Here is an 18,701-nt window from a genome sequence, read left to right as displayed (position 1 = left end):
TTGAGCAAGACGCCGAGTCCCTACCTGTTCCGCAGCTGATCCTGCACTCTTCCCTGCGGAGGGGGGAAAGTGAGCAGAAAATTTCCCTACGGGGAGCGATAAAGTATCACATTACATTACAGGGAGGGATAACTGATGTATGAGGCGTATGAGGATAGGCATAGGGGTAAATGTCTTCATCATCCATCCACATTTCAGCGCGGTGCTGAAAATACTCGGCCATCACGGCTGAGAACAGAGCGGGACATTTGCAGAGAAAAGGAGGCGTGGATGAATGGACAGGGAGGAAGAAGAGATTATCTTACATTTATTATGGTAGAGCAAATTAAAAAGGGGAGGTCATTATTTTTTATCTGGAGTGGGGCGAGAGAGGCAGAGAGACCTATTCTTAGCTCTTACCCTATGGCTGGTTGACAAGATAGATCTACAGTTTTATGTGGGCCCGTTTTAGAACCGTGAGCCTGACTCTGCCAGATTACTGCTTCATCAACTGCACACAAAAAACAGAAGAGATTCATGACTGTAGACTTCTCCTGAAAATATCTCTCAGCTCCTATATTATTATTAGTTTGTCAGGATAATACACTTTTATAGCAGGCCCCCCTCCCACCCCAAAAAAGAGAAAAAGAGCAGACCTTTTATTCTTCAGTTTACATATTTACTACCCCAGGCTGCAAAAAGAGTGCTGACGCCACAGAATATAAACTAAGTAAATAAATAAAAATTTCCCAAGGACAACTTTCTCCTCAATATTGTTTATTTGCTTTTTGAGTTTCAGAAGTATGTCGCCTGGGTTATTGTTCCCCGGAGTGGGATGAATAATGCCAGCAATATTCAGCATCCATATCTGGGAACATCATAACAAGAAACTAGACACTAGTCAGGGGACGTTAGAAAGCATTCCTCCATAGCGTTTTTCATCAATAAGGCCTGACGTATAATAAAATGTGATGCAATCGAAACCAATATTCTGTCCTATGAAAACTCCAGTCATGTAAATACAAGTTTAAAATTTATATTCAACAACCAGCTAATGTGCCATAAGCAACGTCCCACTTTGCTTACCAAAAAACAAAAAAAGCCTTAAAGACTGGAGTGCCAATCTAACACCACACACAAGGTTAAAGTTGCTTAGTCATAGGTGTGTGACTGTGCTCCAGCAAGGTGAACAGAGTGTTTTGGGAGAGTGATTGCCGGTGGGTCTGCCGACTCAACTGACCCTCACCTTGTCCAGTATTGTACACGCCTCTCATGCATACATGCCAAATTTAGTAAGCCCCTCTGCGCAGCTGAAATTACATCAGCTCTCAAACAGAGATTGTGATTCTCAGCCTTTCTCTCTCTTTCTTAGTACTGTAATGGTTTAGGATGTTGAAATTTTAGCCCACAAGCACAAGCAAAAATAAGGCACACCGAGAACCTCTGAGTCTTTCCAAACTGTCGTCACTTTTTAATGCCTCCCTGTATTAAACATTCAGTCTCGAGTGACTATGATTTACTGTCAGACATTGCCGTAATAGTCAGTAATAACCTTGCCTGTGTGAGAGAGTGATGGGGATTTTATTTTTACATGAGCACCAGCCACATTACCATCGTCTGCATCATGTATCAGATGTCCTCCGCCGTGGAGAGAGGGGTGAAAGATGGAGCAATGGAGGAGAATAACCAAGTGAACAAATCCACTTAAAGGTAGGCGTAGACATCGGAGAGCTTGTGGGAGTCAGAGCTTTCAGAGAGAGGACCGAAGGCTCATACAGTTATCGGGGTCGGAGGGGGGGAAGCTGCAAGAAGGATCTTTTGTCCCACGGAGGCAAACGCAAGACCCTTCAAAGGGGTCGGCATGGGAGAACTTTAGGCGCAGGTTGATGGATAAGTGGTGAAAGGAAGGTCCTCTCTTTGGCTCTCCTCCCTCAAGTCTACTCCCCCTGTCTTCCTTGGTACAGCAGCCAATTATAACACCCAACATCCCCCACGAAACCCCACCCAGAGAAGCTGGCTTTGGCCACAGCAAAGAAAGACCACATAGTGTTCTCCAGCCTCAAGCTTACCAACCAGGAAACGCGACTCCTCAGCGTGGGTCAGCCACAGCTGTCATCTACTTGAGCTGAAGCAGGGACATTACTCCTCATTATAAGGGGAAAACGCTCATGCTGTTTACTGGTATCTTGTTTGAAACCTTAAGTCTGTTTGCAGCTTTCCACACTGATGGTAGCAGCGGGAGACAATTTTGATTATAGTTTTCTCTATTATAACTACTATTACTACAGGTATTTCCATTGTGTGATAGGTATGGACATATAAAGACAGTTAAAATGTCTAGACATGTTAAGTTTTGAAGTTACAGTATATTCATTTGCACTAAAAAAGAGATTGTTTTCCTTAGAAAGGGATACTGTGAAATAACTGGGTTACAGAGAATAGGGTCGTGCGTATTTATTGTTATGGTTCTTTTCTTTTGTTCTTTTGAAATGAAACTTTGCATGAAACTCCCAGGCTGAAAATGAGTCCCACTCCGGTCCAGGTCACTGTGTTGGTCTGTTTTTTTGTCACTTTACCTTTCCGGTAACACCTTCAGACTCAAGGTCAAAGTTCATTGTTATGGTTACAACTGTCTGTATAATTCATGTAGGCTCGGTTGTAATGTTGACGACCAGCGACTGACAGGAGACGGTTTGAGTCAGGGCGACTCGGTTGTTAGTAACTCTGTCGGTCTGTGTTACAGATGGTGACGCAGGTCTTGTTATAGAATACACACAGGACAGCTTTTTGTTTGCGGTCTGGCCAATTTTGATTGCATTATGTATAGCAAGACATCTGATAAGCCTGAGATCACAGCCACCGAAAATGACCTCAAATGGCAGCGGACAGTCAAAGAGAAACCTGTGATCTGATACCAGAGTATCAAGGAAATGTCTGCAGACTCCTTCTTGTTGGCTCTCTCTCTCTCTTTCTCACCCTCCTGTTCCCTTCTGGTTCTCATTTCTCCCTCCTGCTGCCTTTATCTTCTGTTTACTAGTGTTATTCCATTCTAATGTGGACATCCATTTTCTACCTGACCTCCTGACTGGGCTACATATGCACACACAGGCATGCATATATAAGCAGATGTGGCTCAACTTGCACCGGAGGGGGGGAAAACAAACAAACAAAGGCTGACATAATGAGCAGCATGTGCAATTTGGATCTTGAGATACACAGAATTTGCCAGAGGTGTGGGGAGGTAATAATAATGTGCCACCAGACTAAGGGGAAAAATGTGAAATTTGGCCTTTTCATAACACCTGACTCCTGTTTCATCAGGGCGTTTAAAGGGGAATGCCACTGAATTTCAACATTCAAATAGCTTTGTTATCTAACACTGTTACTCTATGTCAGCTATGAGCACTACATTTGTACATTTTGAACTGCTTTAGTGAATGCCCCCCACCGTCTCCCATTGTAACAAGAAATATGTCATATTAATGTAGCCTATAGCTCATTAGAGCACGGCACTTTACAAGAGAGAAAGTACTTTTTCTGAGAATAGGGATTCTGGATTTGAGCTGGGAGTAGAACTAGTATGTGAAGCTCATTTGAATTTAAAAATTATTGTCAATGGAGCAGCTCCAGACCTCGATTGAGTCTTGATTCTCTAATTTCTAGCAAGGGGAGAAAGTTTCTCAATATCAAAAATACAGATTTTGCTTATTTTGATTGCATAGCATATTGTCAGAATCTAATTTTCCCATTTTCATTGTTTTATTTGGCATAGACCCACATGTGTATAAACTAGTTCAATATTCTCAGGCCAAGCAAAAAAAAGTTAACTCAGAAAATACAAAGTTTCTGCAAGACACTGAGGATATGTTAGTTGAGTGAATGGTATTTTCCTTTAATATTGTGTTCTCATGTCAACCTTTTGGCTAATCTCAGTATTTTCTGAGTAGCTTGAGTTTCAGCCAGGCCATTTAATACCAGAGGAAGCTCCAACCAGAATACTCCCTGTGGTTTTTCCATATCCTTATGACTTTAGGTTGACCTCAGTTCAGTTTCAGCAGTTCCTGAATGGCTTCACTATATTCTGTCATGGTCCTGCTGCAACTTGCCAATGCCATAAACAGAAAGAACATGCCCTGTGGTGCGTTTTCCTCCTTATGACTCTCCTCCTCAGCTGGTTTCACCAGATGCCTCTGCAGCTGCCCCAAGTTTGTCTCTGACCTTGACTTTCTGTGTGTATCCTCCACGGCCGTCTGATTGGCAGCTCTCCAGCTGATGGTGATATCTAATTGGCAGGTGCCTTAGGAGCTCCAGCTGTGATTGAAAGTTTGTCATGTTTTCTCAACAGGACTCCTTCCTCATCCTCTGACAGCCTGCGGACATTTAAAGCAGCGCTCACACCGTGATCTTGACAGTCCCCCTAATTTTCTAGCTGTGCATCTGTCACACTAGCACTTATGTCCATCACTTGCCTATGTAGTTAGGAGAGAGATAAAAAAAAACAACTTTCTAAGCAACTAAACATGACACAGAAATATGAATAGGGACTGCAGAGATAACCATAGCTTGTAAGGACTCATAAGGACTTGAAAGTTGGGAGGTAGATAGGTTCAAGATTTAGTGCTACATCTTTCGCCTCTGCCATCCAAGCATGAAATTGAATTTGTCAATGGATAACTGCTGCCACCTAAAGGTCAGAAAGCTACTCTACGTGCATGTACATCTGGCTATTTGCAGCTTGTATAGACTTGACTGTTGACTTGCTACAGTTTAGACCAATTCCTTACAGACAGCAACAAACAATGAAAAAGTGCAGTCATGACAAATGCACACATTTTATTCAAGGCCATTTAGAGAAGTAACTTGGAAGTAGCAGGTGGATAAGTTGCATGGTAGTCAAGACTACCATTCAGGCATGAAATTGAATTTTTGATGGATACATTCTGACACCAAGAGGTCATGTGGCCATTTGCTAGCTGTATAGACTTGACTGTTGACTCCACAACAGTATGCTTATACTGTATATCAGCATACTAATTCCTGTACATATATATACACACATGTGTATATACACAGTAATATACTAGTTCCTTATGGACAGCAAAAAAATGCAAATGTCCAAGGTCTGCAATCCTAACAATTGTACAGATTTCATTCAACTTTACTAACTACCCAATAGGGCTAAAAGATATTGACAAAAAATCTAATTGTGATTATTTGACAGAATTTAAACTGTGATTCATATCATCACAAGTTTTTTTTGTTATTTAATTCCTTTAAAATTGTTTAAAGAAAAGTGATTTTGTTAAAAAAACAACAACAAAAAAACAGATGTCAGTGTGCAGGATTTACTGAGTTTAAGTATGATGAAACGTTTTCACCAATATTGTACTTGATTCATGGACCCAAGATTACCTGGAGCTCTAAAACATCTTGTTCAGAAATCCATTTTGGACGCAACTCTCTTTTAAGCAATTAATTGCAGCCTCTGCGATTTGGAAATTGCAAAAGTTCATATTGCAATTTCAATTTTTTTTTCATTAATAGTTAAGCTCTACTACCCAATACAAAACTTTACGCACGCTGTTATGTATATATGACATTTATGTAAAACTACCCTCGCAGACAGTCCTCCATGGCTTGCAGCTCATGTAGCTCGGGGCAGCGAGGGCCACAGTGGAGGCGGAGGAGTCGTCTGACCTTGGGGATGACAGAGAGGGCCGGTCCTGTGGCACCGCTGGGAGAAGCAAGGGAGAGGACAGGGAGAAAGATACAGAACTGTTAGATCAGTTTTGGACTCATGTAGGGCAACTCATCTTATCAAACTTTATGTCCTAAATCCAGGCATTTACTTGCACAGTTGCACTATGACTGCATTCAACTTTTACTGTATATTTAATATGAGGCGTTGAAGAAAGCATGCCCTGAAACGTTTCCTCAGGCCACTGTAGCCTGACTCTCCATCTGCTTAACTGACTCACCCGTTGAAGTGTAACTGAGCCAGTTTGAAGAGTTGTCGACCCAATTCAATACTGTCTTCTCCATATTGGGAGCCAATGGCTACAGCACTGTGCTCCAACTGGGAGGCTGCACTGTTCCAGTCACCTGTAGCAAGAGCAGAGGGGAAACAAGGCAGTAAGAGGACTGTAAAATCCTATGTGCCCATATAGGTTTAACCACTCAGTTGGCCATTGAGTAGTTAACTTATGGGATGGAGTTTTTTCTGAGGGAAAGGTCAGGGATTCATTTGTAACCCAGAGGTATCGGAGCATTCTGTTATTGTTTTTTTTGGCTCTATCTTAAATGGTCAATTTTAACAGATGCAAAAATACCTTGGTGGATGGACAGAATAACACACAAACAATAAAGGTGTACTAAACACACACCACACATGCTTATACACACACATTACTATTCTCACCCATTGTTGCGTATGCTCTGGCCATGGCATCTGCCAGCTCCCCCTGTAGTGGATGGGTTTCTGTGAGGATCAGTCCAGATTGAGACACTGTCCTTTGCAGCATCCTCAGAGCTTCATCTGAGGGGAAGGAGAGCATAATAATAACATGAACATTCTCCCAAAAACTTCCAAAGAGATGAAAATGATGCATTACTGTTTCTGCATACTGTGGCATTTGGACAGTAGAATGTCATGATCTGATACAAAGATATTATTTCTCACAGCTACCTGGCCTGTCTCTCTCCATGAGGTCCACGGCCTTCTCAAGGTGGTTCCTGACCTCCTGTAGTCTGTGGCTCACTTCAGAGTGAGACATACGCTGACCGCAAGACTGAGAACATATAAATCCTGTCCCTTTGTCCTTATTGTTGCATTTCTGAAAGAAGATATCAAGAAGGGATCAAATGATCTGGATGGAACTGTCAACAATATTAAGGTAAACCTTGAATGAAGAATTCATCAACAGCAGCACAATGACTCATGTATAGTCGTATTGCATACGATTTTAGTGTCCCCAATTAATAACTGTACAATATTAGCATTTCATAAATATTGAAGCATTCTGTTTTATTTAGAATGTCTACTGTAGCTGAAAATAGTCAAGATAGTGATATAAAAATCAATTCTTCAATACTAATAATGATTAATAATGATGATCACAATACCTAGCAAAATATTCAAGATGATAATTTTTGCCATAATTGTGCAGCCCCATTGAAAAGTACTCATTTCAGTCAAACAATGCTGAATACTGCACACTGTAGAATAAAGTTAAATAAAGAAAGTCAACGTTCCAAGAAAAAAACAGTAATGAACACCCACTCTGAGAGGCCCTTTGCACTTGCCACACCGGAGTCCAGACTCATTTGGACTTCCTCCTCCTCCTGCCTCCTCCTCCTGCTGCAGGTTGCAAGCCTCACACTTACACAGGAAATAGTATTGCTCCTGCAGGAGACGCTGGCGTTCACGGGTCACCATCCTACTGCTGTGAGGACCTGAAGGAGGTAAATCATATGGTACACATCACAAGACAACAGGTTATAAAACAGCACTGCAGATGGATGTAATGACACACGCATTATTTCAGTACAGACTGCTATGCAGGGTGGACTGGAACAGTTCTTCGGCTCTGAATGTACTGTATACTTGAAGGATTTTTATGTTTAGTCTACTGCCATACAGTGTGTCTCGTCTGCCCTGTTTTGTCCCGCACCTAGTGTGTCAAATTCTGTGTGTGTAATTGCCTTGAAATGTGTCAGCACACTAACCAGGTCAATTTCCTTCTGCAACAATTGTGCTTGCCAGTTAAAAATGATTCTGACAAGGACAGACTCCCCAGCATCATCCTTTTCTTACCATAGCAATGCAGGATCTCTTGTCCAGGAGTGATAACTTTGGCCGCTCTGACTGTAACCGTGACACCACAGCCATCGTCGCTGAACTCAGCTACATCCTCCCCAAAGTCTGCAGACAGATCTGGACCAGCACTGGCTCCAGTACTGAACACCAGGCTGGTGTTGGGAGAGCAGGAGTGATTCAGAAGACTAAGTGTTGGGAATATTGCTGTGGCAATGCGGATTTCCCGGTTGGATTGCACCGCTGAGTCTGTCGCTCCTGTGGGACGCAGGAAGGGTCAGAAAGTCATTATGGGGCCTGTAACACAAGAATTACACAGGCAGGCACTGATTCTTTTACAGTGGATTGTATAATCAGTATGAATGCAATTATAGAAGGATTTAAAAAGGAATACTACCACTAAAGATTACACATTATTCCCATGGCCTAGGATGATTCAGTCTACATGTATGACTGTGGGCAACTGTTGCAAAGCAGTGGAAAACAGAACTAAAATGCATACCGATGTAAAACATGATGTCTTACTTTGTGGACACACAAAACATTTGTTTGAGCTTTTGTAAAGGAGCTTCTGGTCTGGTGGTGCTATCAGACCTGGACCACAAAATATACTCTTATGCCTGGTGAATCATCCTGGGTTCTGTCAGTAAAGGTGAACAAACTACTTTCTTGTTTCTGACTATGAGGCACAGCTGTGATTGTTCACTGTGACAAACAGATTCAAGGCAAGGTGATGACATTTGTGAAAGCCGAAATTCAGTATTACTCCCATTTAAGGTGAATTGGAGAGTCACCTGTATCTTGGAGCGTAGTGACCGCCTGGGCGTTGCACCTCAGCTGCAGCATGTGCCTCAGAACTGCACTTCCCAGCAGCCACAGCTCCGGACTCCAATCTGCAGTTTCTCCCTCATCGTCTTGGCCCTGCGATTGGCTGTTTGCCCCTGAGCATCCGCTGAGGTCCCAAGACGCAGGTGGAGGCCCTGCCCTGCTAAGCCTCAGGTAGAGTGTTGCTACGGTAACTGCGCACAGGAAACGCAGGCTGGGGCTGTGGCGACTCGAGTGGTGCAGTAAGTGGTGGATGCTGAGGTATGACTCACCATAGTATAAAGCAGAAGGTTCGGCTTCATTTGTGTGAAATGAGAACGAGTTCCTGGACTCAGAGTCATTATCTAAACAGCTTGGCCTCGACTCCGTGATTGGTTTAGAACGACTCTCCTCGTCTCTAATGGGCTCCCTGGCCATTTGGACATTTTTTAATCCTGCCTTTAGTGTCACCCTCAGGGCGAGCTGTGACATCACACCCATCACCATCAGATCTGCTCCATGTGGACACTCCCAGCGGTGATGTTCTTCCCAGGCTTCTTGCCGACACCCACTTGAACAGTAACGGCTGTAGCTACACCCTTCACATGGCACAGGACACACCGTTTCACTCAAACACCTATGACAGCGCCTGTCCTCTGTTCCAAACAAGTCTCCTTTCTCTGCATCCTGCCTCCTCTCCTTCCCTGTCACTTCCTCCCTCCCTGGTATGAGGACACAGCTGTACGGCCTGTCTTTCAGGATCACCTCCCCGGCTGCTATTCTCTCTGTAACCGCCAGGTGTCGACCTTTCTCTGGGCTGAAGCAGACGGCGACTTGAGGAGAAACGCAGCATACGGGATCAGTGCCATTGGGAGGTTTTACATTTGGTCTTTCTACTCTTTCTGGTCCTTCATGGTTCTTCGAGGCAGGTTGGTGATGATCCAGTTTTCCCTTTTGACCCACAGAGAGGTGTTTGAGGCACTGTGCACGGCGGTCCTGTAGTTTGTGTAGCAGATGAGAGGGGTAGCCATACTTCACGGCCCTGTCCATGTCATCAAGGGATTCCTGAGGAGAAGAGAAATACTACAGTGTGCATCACTAAGAAAATGTAGACATAAAGAAGCTGGAAGTTTTAGCAACTTATCAAAGTCAACATTTTGGGTATCAACTGTTGAGGCAAGTCCAGGATTGAGTACGGATCCTCAAGGTCCAGGCGGAAACCTTCTGACCCATCATCAGCAGGGAAGGCTGAGAAAGGAATTTGGCCATTTGTGTAGGAAGATAAACAACGCTGTGAAGAGTAAATCTGCAGATGAGATGGAACAACTTGTGGTTGATGCAGGAAGACTGAGAGTGGGCTGAAAAATTAGAAAGGGGGGAAAGTCCACTCTCAACTAGACAGCCTAGTTTGATCTGTTTTGTACAATTTTAAACACCTCTCAATGCTTGGCTTAAGAGTTTTGATCACATTCTTAACTACAAGGCCAGTATTAACATGCTTTGTAAGCTGTTTAATGTTTTGATAAATGCCAGGTTTCCCGTATGAAGCAAACCTCTCAGCAGTTCTTAGGAACTAATAAGTGTATGATGGGCTTAAAAATGAGTAACCACAAGATTTTTTACAAGATGTTTACTTTCTTAGCCGCAACTGACGTCAGTATGGGTCGAGCCAAGGTGGGAAAGTGGTGTAAAAGCTGTTGTTCTGGGGTTGGGGGATTCCTGTTCTCCAATGGACAGACCATGCCCATGCAGGTAAGTGACACTAAGGCTGAATGATTCCTGGGACACCAGGTGAATATAATCAACTACCAGGTAAAACAGAAAACCAGCAGGGTTCTGGCTCCTGAGGACCAGGATTGAGAACCACTGCTCTGGAATGTGTCACTTTACTTTATTAGAGAGTCAAAGGACTTAATTAGTGAGAAAAGGTTTTCGTTAATAAGCCAACGTCAAGGCTGGTAGGCTTGAGATAAAATATAAGAGCCCAGCAGAAGTCTCCAGCTCCAGAAGTCCCTGGACATCTCTAATTATAGGGAACTAGGTGTCCTCTGGGCGACGGCCCTCTCTGACCGCATGTCTCACAAGGGTCACGGCTCCCTCTGGTCTTTAGTATCGCACAGGCAAGGGGGTGACAGATTTGGGTTATAGCTAAATGGGGTGAAAAGAGTGTCTGTCCTCCACTCACGTAAGGGTTGTTTGCACTCCCAAGCTCAGCAGAGTGGGGCAGGCCAATTAATGATAATAGTACATGTGAAGTGGCTGCTGTGTTAGGTGAACAAGTTAGAAAAAAAAACAAAAAACAAAAATATATATATACACATATATATATATATATATATATATATATATATATATATACACATACATACATACATATATATATATCTCAAAAGGCTAGAATTTCCAGCTTCTTTTCTTAATCTAAATGACTAAATTGTTTGCCATGCAAGCCAAGATATTATTAAATTGTATGCCCCATTTCATTAAATCACATGCATATGATGACATGCAACTCATTTGCATTTTGTGTGCACATTATATACACTATGTGAGGCATGTGAAGGTTTTGTATGCACACAAATTAATACAGATTTGTTTTTTCGTCCAGGATTGCTAGAATCAAGTGCTGCACAATACTCCATAAAACAATAAGTTTTAACAATAAGTTAATAAGATTACGAGACACAGAGAAGCAGTACATGCTGGTTTAAACGACTTTTAATGATGCTTCAAGTACTAACTCATTGCTTATGTGTTGAAGTTTGGATGTGAAAGCACGTCCGCCGGTGTCTCACCTGGTAGCGCTGCAGATGGCAGAGGGCTGCGGAGCGGTTGGCGTAGCACAGAGGCAGCTGCTCCGAACGTTGGGGAGCAAAACACACGCCCTGTCGTACAGAAGAGTGATGGCAGAGACAGGGGCGAGGCTGTTGATGCATATGAAGTAGCACTGGGGGGTATACCGTATTTTAAGGTATACTGGCATTGAATCACACGTATGTATTTGTACACTGCTGTTGTCAACTATATGCATAACACTTCTATATATACACAGTAGCTTCTGAACCTGCTTGTAGCTATACTAATTTGACAGTTTTGTTATATCAGATTATGGCAACAACTTAATACAGTTTTCAGTTCTATGATGAATACTGTTACAGACTATTATTACATTACTGCGTTTTAACAACAATTAAAAAAAAAAAAAAAAACTGGAAAGATGCAAAGTGGACATAATCAAAGAGCTTAGCAGTTTTAAATGGAGTGATGAAATCATTGGCTTTATGTTCATTAAATATTGGACTGGAGTGGATTGGAGTTGCTGAGAGCCTTAACTGGGAAGTAAGGAGGGACAAACATGTATTTTTTTGTTTTTAAAAGACAGTGTTCACTTCACCTGTGAGTAGTGCAGGGCGGCTGCAGTGTAATCTCTGCTCTTGAAGCTGGAGTTTCCCCTCTCCCTGCATCTGGCTGCTCGCTCTGTGTCCTTCTGTACAGGACGTCCCTTGGAGATTTCCTGCAGAAAGTCCAGATCCTCTTGGCTGGAAAACACAAAAAGACACCGCTGAAGAAAACACACACATGCAGTAAAAATTCAATGACAATGCTTTTAGATGGACAGCTAAATCTATGCCTGCACATTCAAAACAATTCACTGGTAGCTTTATCTGCCACCACCGAGGAACCACAGAAGAGAAGAGTCTGGCTAGAGACTCAGGGCCTTGTTGTGGTGGCAGCACCAGGCGCCGCTCCTTGGCAGAGCGTAGTGGGCGGGAGGGAGCGTAGACCTGAATGAGGGAGTTCAGGTAGGTAGGAGCCGTTTTGGTTGCTGCTTTGTAGGCGAGCATCAAGGACTTGAACTTGATGCGGGCAGCAACTGGGAGCCAGTGGAGGGATATGAACAGCGGAGTATTGTAAGACCCCTCAACTTAAACTCCATGGCTTCCTGAATTTATTTACTTTGGCCAAGTGCATGCAACATTTGTACCAACACAGACATGAGCAAAAATATGGGACTATAAGCAGTCCAATTCGTTTCAAATGGCTGATCATAACAGTAAGTTTCAAATAGTTCCCAACAGCCTTATGAAATACATAATTATATGGAAGAAATTGGGGTCTTACAAATACAGGCTGACTGAAAGTGTCAGTGATTAGATAGTTAACGTTAACTTTACATCTGTTCACGCTCACTCACGTTGTCTGAGTTAGGGCACACTTGAAAACATCCTCTATTCCAAGCTGGGACGTAAAATAGTCCTTCAGCTCGGGGTCGAGTCCGGTCCATTTTTGTGCAACGTGATCCTGCCACCGGCTGCATGGAAGATCCATCATGAAGCACCACGAGCAGCTCAGCGTTTGTTTTGACACGCTGTGTCTCAAGGAAAGGCCGGTTTATATCAGCCTGTCTACCATGCTTGTGTTGGCTGTGTTCCGCCAGCTGAAATAAGAATAAGACTTCCGGTCCGAAGTTTTCAGAATAAAAGCCTCATTTCTACAAATCCACAACACTGAAATCTTGACTAAAAAACTTATTTTTGCACATTTTTGGACAACATAGGTTACACAGATTGCTACTACACAGGTTATATGTCAAAACACTCCTTCAGACCTGCACTTTCATAGTACACTAACATTTAGGCCCAGGTGGTTTAACAAAATCATGGCAGGCCCATAAAGTCAGTCAAACTGTAAAACTGTGACGTTTTCTGACCAAATTGGACACTGGACAGTTCACCTTTCATTGCTACTGCACAAGATATGTGTCAAAACACTCCTGCAGAAAAAAACACAAACATCTATTTAAGGAGGAATCTGCACAGCAGGGTGGATTTACAATTTCTGTTGTTTTGTTTTTGTTGTTGTTTTTGTTTTTGCAGAATGTCCTTTTAACAGCATGCACTAGCCATGGGCCTATTATAGGCCTGTGCCTGATGTCAGAAGCTTATTCTGCCATCAAGAGTAGAGGGTAGCTTTGTTGTGTACTAACATGTAAATTGTTGTTGATTCATACTTTAGGCTACTTCTTTATTAACTTTATTTTGTAACCAGGTTCGAACTCTGTCCTTGCTTTCTTTGTGAATTGCATGGTAAAGATCATATACATTACATACATATACAGTATTTCTGAAATCAATATTTGTAAGTAGCCTTTTATACTTTGTTACATTTTACATCACATCCAATGCAGAATACAAATTTAGCAGACTCTTCGTGTTCATGATCATCACACTGGAAACTGGCCAATTCACATGGAATGATTGAAGGAAACTAGGTAAGGCAAAGTCATCCATGGCCCATTCAGGGTTAAGGTTTTGAAAACACTGTTTCAGTATGTTGGTGAATAAAAGAGGGATTGTCTACAGAAACCACCAACATGTCCCTAAATTGTTGTTGATTCATGCTTTCCTTTCTAAATTAACTTTAATTTGTGATGTAAAAGAACCTACTTCGAATTATCTGTCCTTTCCACCCTTTTGCATTGCATGGGGAATATTATATGTTATAATATTCTGATTTTTAAGTAACTCAGCAAGTTTACTCTGAACACATGATAAATGAGCTACTTTTTACTTTTTCTTAAGTATATTTTTACACCAGTATATGTACTTCTAGGCTACTGTAACATTTCAGCAAAGTAATTGGCTATCGATTCTAGTAGATTTAATATCAATTCCAGCATATTTTGGTTCTCTTTCCACCCCTGTCTGCCATATAATATTCTGTGTACACCCAATATATTCTTTCCAAAAGTGACCAAATCCACGGTTTTATTTTGAAGGCAAAATCGCCGTACGTCCGGTCTAGTTCTGGTTGGCTTTACTCTTGCTGACAATCCGGAAGTATCGCTCAGATCTCTCGCGAGAAGTGCAGCTCAGCTGTCCAGTGTCCACGTTACGTCGCACAAGAAAAATAAACACTACGGGAATCGCCTGGCTATTTGAAGAACTTTATCCAAGGGAACATGAGTGTGAAACTCACCGAGGGGGCAGCTGAAGTAGGCACCAACAATAAAATAACTGAATTAATGGTTTTGTTTTGTTTTGAACTTGCTATACTTCTGGAGTCTGCTATGCAGCAACGTAGTAGCAGCAGCTGCAGCTGCTAGCACTGTGCGCTAATGAGGTTTCTGGCTTCATCAGCTGTATCTAAAATAGCATTAAGCAGATCAAATTGTGTGTCACACTGCTATTTTAAAACATGTTATAGTCGTAGGACTGTGATGATGAAACGGTTGCTTATTGAAATATTATTGCAAATTTACTTAGAATGTTGCATTGTGAGATTGGTCAAAATCTTGCTACTGCTACATAAATCTAAAGATTTTACTCCATATAACTGATTGAAACAGCAGTTAAATAACTGCGGCCATGCTGTTCTGTTATGATCTATAGTCTGGTCTAATATATTCCCATTCTTTCTATCCGCTATGTTTACCTGCTTTTTTTTATTTTTTTATCTATTATATTTATTTATTTACCTGCTAAGGGTGGTATAACACAATCCCACTGCAACTTAATTTTAGACTATGACTTTACATTGGCAACATGATGACGTAATGTGAAGGGTCAGGCAGTAGGTAATAACAAGTCAATGTATGTTGTCTAGGCCCTGTTCAAAGGCTCAGAGGTGACCAATCCTGTGCTTCAGCTGCTGGTGAGTGCTTCTAACAAATTTATCATTTATCATACAAATGATCAATCACTCATAGTGTTGCCATACAAAATGCCATAGACAATTTTTAGAATAACATAATAATATAGGCCTAGATGTTGAATAATTCAGCAGCTGGGGATCAATAAATTATCACATTATTATTACATTATTATTAGTGATAATGATAATTCTTCTTCAAGGACCCTTCCCCTGTCCAGCAGCTAGTTTGATGATCTCAGGACTCGACACTTGTGTTGTTTAACCCACACACTCCTTCCTGCTGTTTGTCAGAACATCCGTCAGATCAGCAGCGGCTCCGGTCCACCCAGGTTCCGGCTCATGATGAGCGACGGGCTGCACTCCCTGTCCTGTGAGTATCTCCCTATCCTGTGAGTATCTCCCTCTGGACAGAAAACATTCACACTGTGGGCTCGGCTTGTGCAGATACACACGGGCCATCAGTAGGTTGACAGGGGAGACAGACAAATATGTAAAAGCTGACAATAATATCATGAAAAGCTAATAAAAAATACAAATCAATGTTAAGAAATATTTGTGTGCCCAGCTAGCATGATTTGTTTTGGGGTTTTTTGGTCACTTTTTTTTTAAATGATATACACTACCAGTCAAAAGTTTGGACACACCTGATTGAATGTACTATGTTTTTCATTCCCTTAAAGCCAGTTTGATCTAAAGGCTTATGCTTAAATGCTTGAAATTTGTTTCTTAGACAAATATAAATAGTGAAGTTGATGCCTATGTATGAATTTCTTTACAAAGCCTTTCCATCAAGGCAAAAGGCGGCTACTTTAAAGAATCTAAAATATAAGATAGTTTTGATTTGTTTAACACTTTTTTGGTCACTGCATAATTCCATTTGTGTTATTTTATAGTTTTGATATCTTTGCTATTATCTAAAATGTGAAAAATAGTAAAAAAGAAAGAAAAAATGCGTGCGTCCAAACTTTTGACTGGTAGTGTATATAATCTCTTTTTATATAATTAGTGAGATGTATGTGTATAAATGTATTTGTTTGTGTGTGTAGCTTTCCTGCTGGCCACCCAGCTAAACAGACTGGCAGAGGAGGATCTCCTGGTTCCTCACTGTGTGTGTGTGCTGAAGAAGACCATCACCAACACACTGTCAGATGGCAGGTATGCATCCTTTCTTTCTTTCTTTCTTTCTTTTTTTCTTTCTTCCTTGCCGTCCCTCCATTTGGTGCATGCGATCCTCTTTGGCCTCATTCTGTTTTCTTCTACCTGTGTTCCAGGCGTGTGGTGATTGTGATGGACATGGAGGTAATGAAGTCTGCCGAGGAAACCGGAGGGAAGATTGGAACTCCCACCCCATATAATGCAGATGGTAAGATTCTGTTAAAAATAGGCACGAGCAAAGCTAGAAACAATAATGCAGAGCCTGTGCAGGTCCCTCATGCTGTTTGTTCAACTTGCAGATAAGATGTCGTCTCCCCAGAAGTCTGCTCCAAGCACCTCCGTCCCGTCCTCCCCTCGACCCGCCACAGCACCTGGACCTTCGCCTTCACCCAAGTTCAACAGAGGTGAGTGTCATGTGATGGGATGTGTGGATATGTGATGTTACGGTAGGGACGGGATGGGATGATACGCTTGTCTCACAGTACGATTCGATACGCGATATGGGGTTCACGATTCGATACAGCCACAAATAAATAAAAGTTCAATGACAACAAAGTATGACTGTGCAGAATTATGTTTATCTCTGTGCCACAAATCTTTCTAGCGATGGCATTGGCTAGCTAGAATGTAAACAACAATTTAAAAATCTCATTACAAAGTGCAAATAATATAATTTGGATGGAGAGCTTGTGAAATTGTGATGAGCAAACCATCTCATTCGTGATTACTACAGCAGAGTAAAATGTAGCTAATATCGCGATTCTTTTTCCTGCCCCACGATACGTATTGTCACATTTCTGTATTGCGATATATTGAATTACGATATATCGTCCAATCCCTATGTTATGGTATATCTCTATACAACATAATAATGTAATGTTCTTGTCTACTCATTCATTGCACATAAGTGCTGGACAGTATAACAATCTTGATAATTATTACTCTAAAATTTGCCTTGATGATGATAAACTTGCAAGTTTTATTCTTGATATTTTTGGTATCAGTTTTCCTTCCAAATTCAACACAACCAGCTAACCAAGCGGCAGCAATAGCTTTGCGTGTTGTTGACATGCGCAGCCGTTCTCACCAGCAGTAACCAAGATGGGACATAACCAAACCTGAGTCGTATGAATAATGTAATGTAGTGTGCAGGTGATGCATTCTGAACATATTCTGCCTGAAGTTGATCCCACAATTTTTGGTTGTTTTGTTTAAAATTTATGGGATTCAACATGACAGATGCAACAGAGAGACCATGAGATACAGCCTCCTGCCTCTTCTCTCCCTGCTCTCTCTCCCAACTTGTGCAGAGCGTGTTGAACAGCAAAACCCCACAGTTTCTTAGAGGGAGTGAAACAGGACAGACAGCCACCACGCTGCAGCGATTTAGCTCATATCTCTCAAAACGGTTCTTATTGAGTGCCATAATGAAATCGTAGATACTTGCAAGAATATACAATCACAAAACTTGTGCTTTTCCCTATTGAAGTGAGCAAGGTGAGGATGAAGCAGATTAAATACGACACGGACACTGCCCCGCGCAACTATCAGATCCAGTCAGTTAAAAAAATCTTTGGACTATATTTTTCAAGCCAACAGCACTCATAGAATACCAATAGATACACTACTGTGCATATTATCCCAAGCCACGGCGAGTAAGGCAGTGATGTCTAAATTAATGCTTTCCAAACACAACAATACAACGCACCCAGAGCCCCTCAAGCCTTCTGTGCATGAATATTAGATTTCATAAAGCTTAATGCTACTTATTTGCTAAGGAGATTGCAGTGATGAAATATCAGAGTAATATAAAAGAGTCTTCATTTCTTTATTTGGCAGAGTTAACTGTACTGACTGTAGTCTGCTGGCCCATACAGTATATAATGTCAGAGGTTTTTCTTTTCATTTCTTTAAAAAGGAAAGTTATTGGTTGACCTAAATGTTGTAAATGTCTGTCTAGTGTTGTGCTGTTTTGAATTCAACGTAATTTTGGACCATTTTACATTTCAGCTTCTTGACTGGATAAGAAATTATTGTCGTTTACATTTTAAACCATGACAAACCCCTCTGTGATGATTGTTTTCATCAGTCAATATGAAAAAAAAAAAAGATCAGATGGAATATTTCTGGCCATATTGCTCAGCCCTATTGCACAGAGGTAATAATGGCATGCTAATTTTAGAATAATAGGGAATTATGGGAGGCAGTTAAATTATGTAGAGTATTGGCCCAATTATTTTAGAGAGAATTTGTTGTTGATTAATCTTGCAAACCATCTTGCAAATCTCTCTAGTGA

At 41.6% G+C, this 18,701-nt stretch overlaps 2 protein-coding genes across 3 annotated transcripts in view; one reads left to right on the top strand and one right to left on the bottom strand.

The window, feature by feature from the left end:
• Positions 1–4,827: 4,827 nt before the first annotated feature.
• smyd4 (SET and MYND domain containing 4) lies at positions 4,828–12,928 on the bottom strand. Its single transcript, XM_078286774.1, has 10 exons — positions 12,792–12,928; positions 11,991–12,135; positions 11,392–11,481; positions 8,587–9,661; positions 7,793–8,050; positions 7,259–7,431; positions 6,665–6,812; positions 6,398–6,514; positions 5,958–6,081; positions 4,828–5,713 (listed from the first exon to the last, which is right to left on the bottom strand). The coding sequence occupies exons 1-10, from the start codon at positions 12,926–12,928 to the stop codon at positions 5,590–5,592; spliced, it is 2,391 nt and encodes a 796-aa protein (XP_078142900.1). The 3' UTR covers positions 4,828–5,589.
• Positions 12,929–14,484: 1,556 nt separating this feature from the next.
• LOC139920401 (replication protein A 70 kDa DNA-binding subunit-like) overlaps positions 14,485–18,701 on the top strand; it is a 31,728-nt gene continuing 27,511 nt past the window's right edge. For both annotated transcript variants that reach the window (XM_078286606.1, XM_078286605.1), the window contains exons 1-6: positions 14,485–14,591; positions 15,203–15,250; positions 15,542–15,620; positions 16,297–16,405; positions 16,522–16,613; positions 16,705–16,809. In XM_078286606.1, coding sequence (XP_078142732.1) covers positions 14,559–14,591; positions 15,203–15,250; positions 15,542–15,620; positions 16,297–16,405; positions 16,522–16,613; positions 16,705–16,809 — 466 coding nt within the window. In that variant the 5' untranslated portion in view covers positions 14,485–14,558. The remainder of the gene's footprint in view (positions 14,592–15,202; positions 15,251–15,541; positions 15,621–16,296; positions 16,406–16,521; positions 16,614–16,704; positions 16,810–18,701) is intronic.

The sequence above is a fragment of the Centroberyx gerrardi genome, chromosome 11, assembly GCF_048128805.1.
Source record: "Centroberyx gerrardi isolate f3 chromosome 11, fCenGer3.hap1.cur.20231027, whole genome shotgun sequence".
Taxonomy (NCBI): Eukaryota; Metazoa; Chordata; class Actinopteri; order Beryciformes; family Berycidae; genus Centroberyx; species Centroberyx gerrardi.
This window is presented reverse-complemented; position numbering and strand designations above follow the sequence as displayed.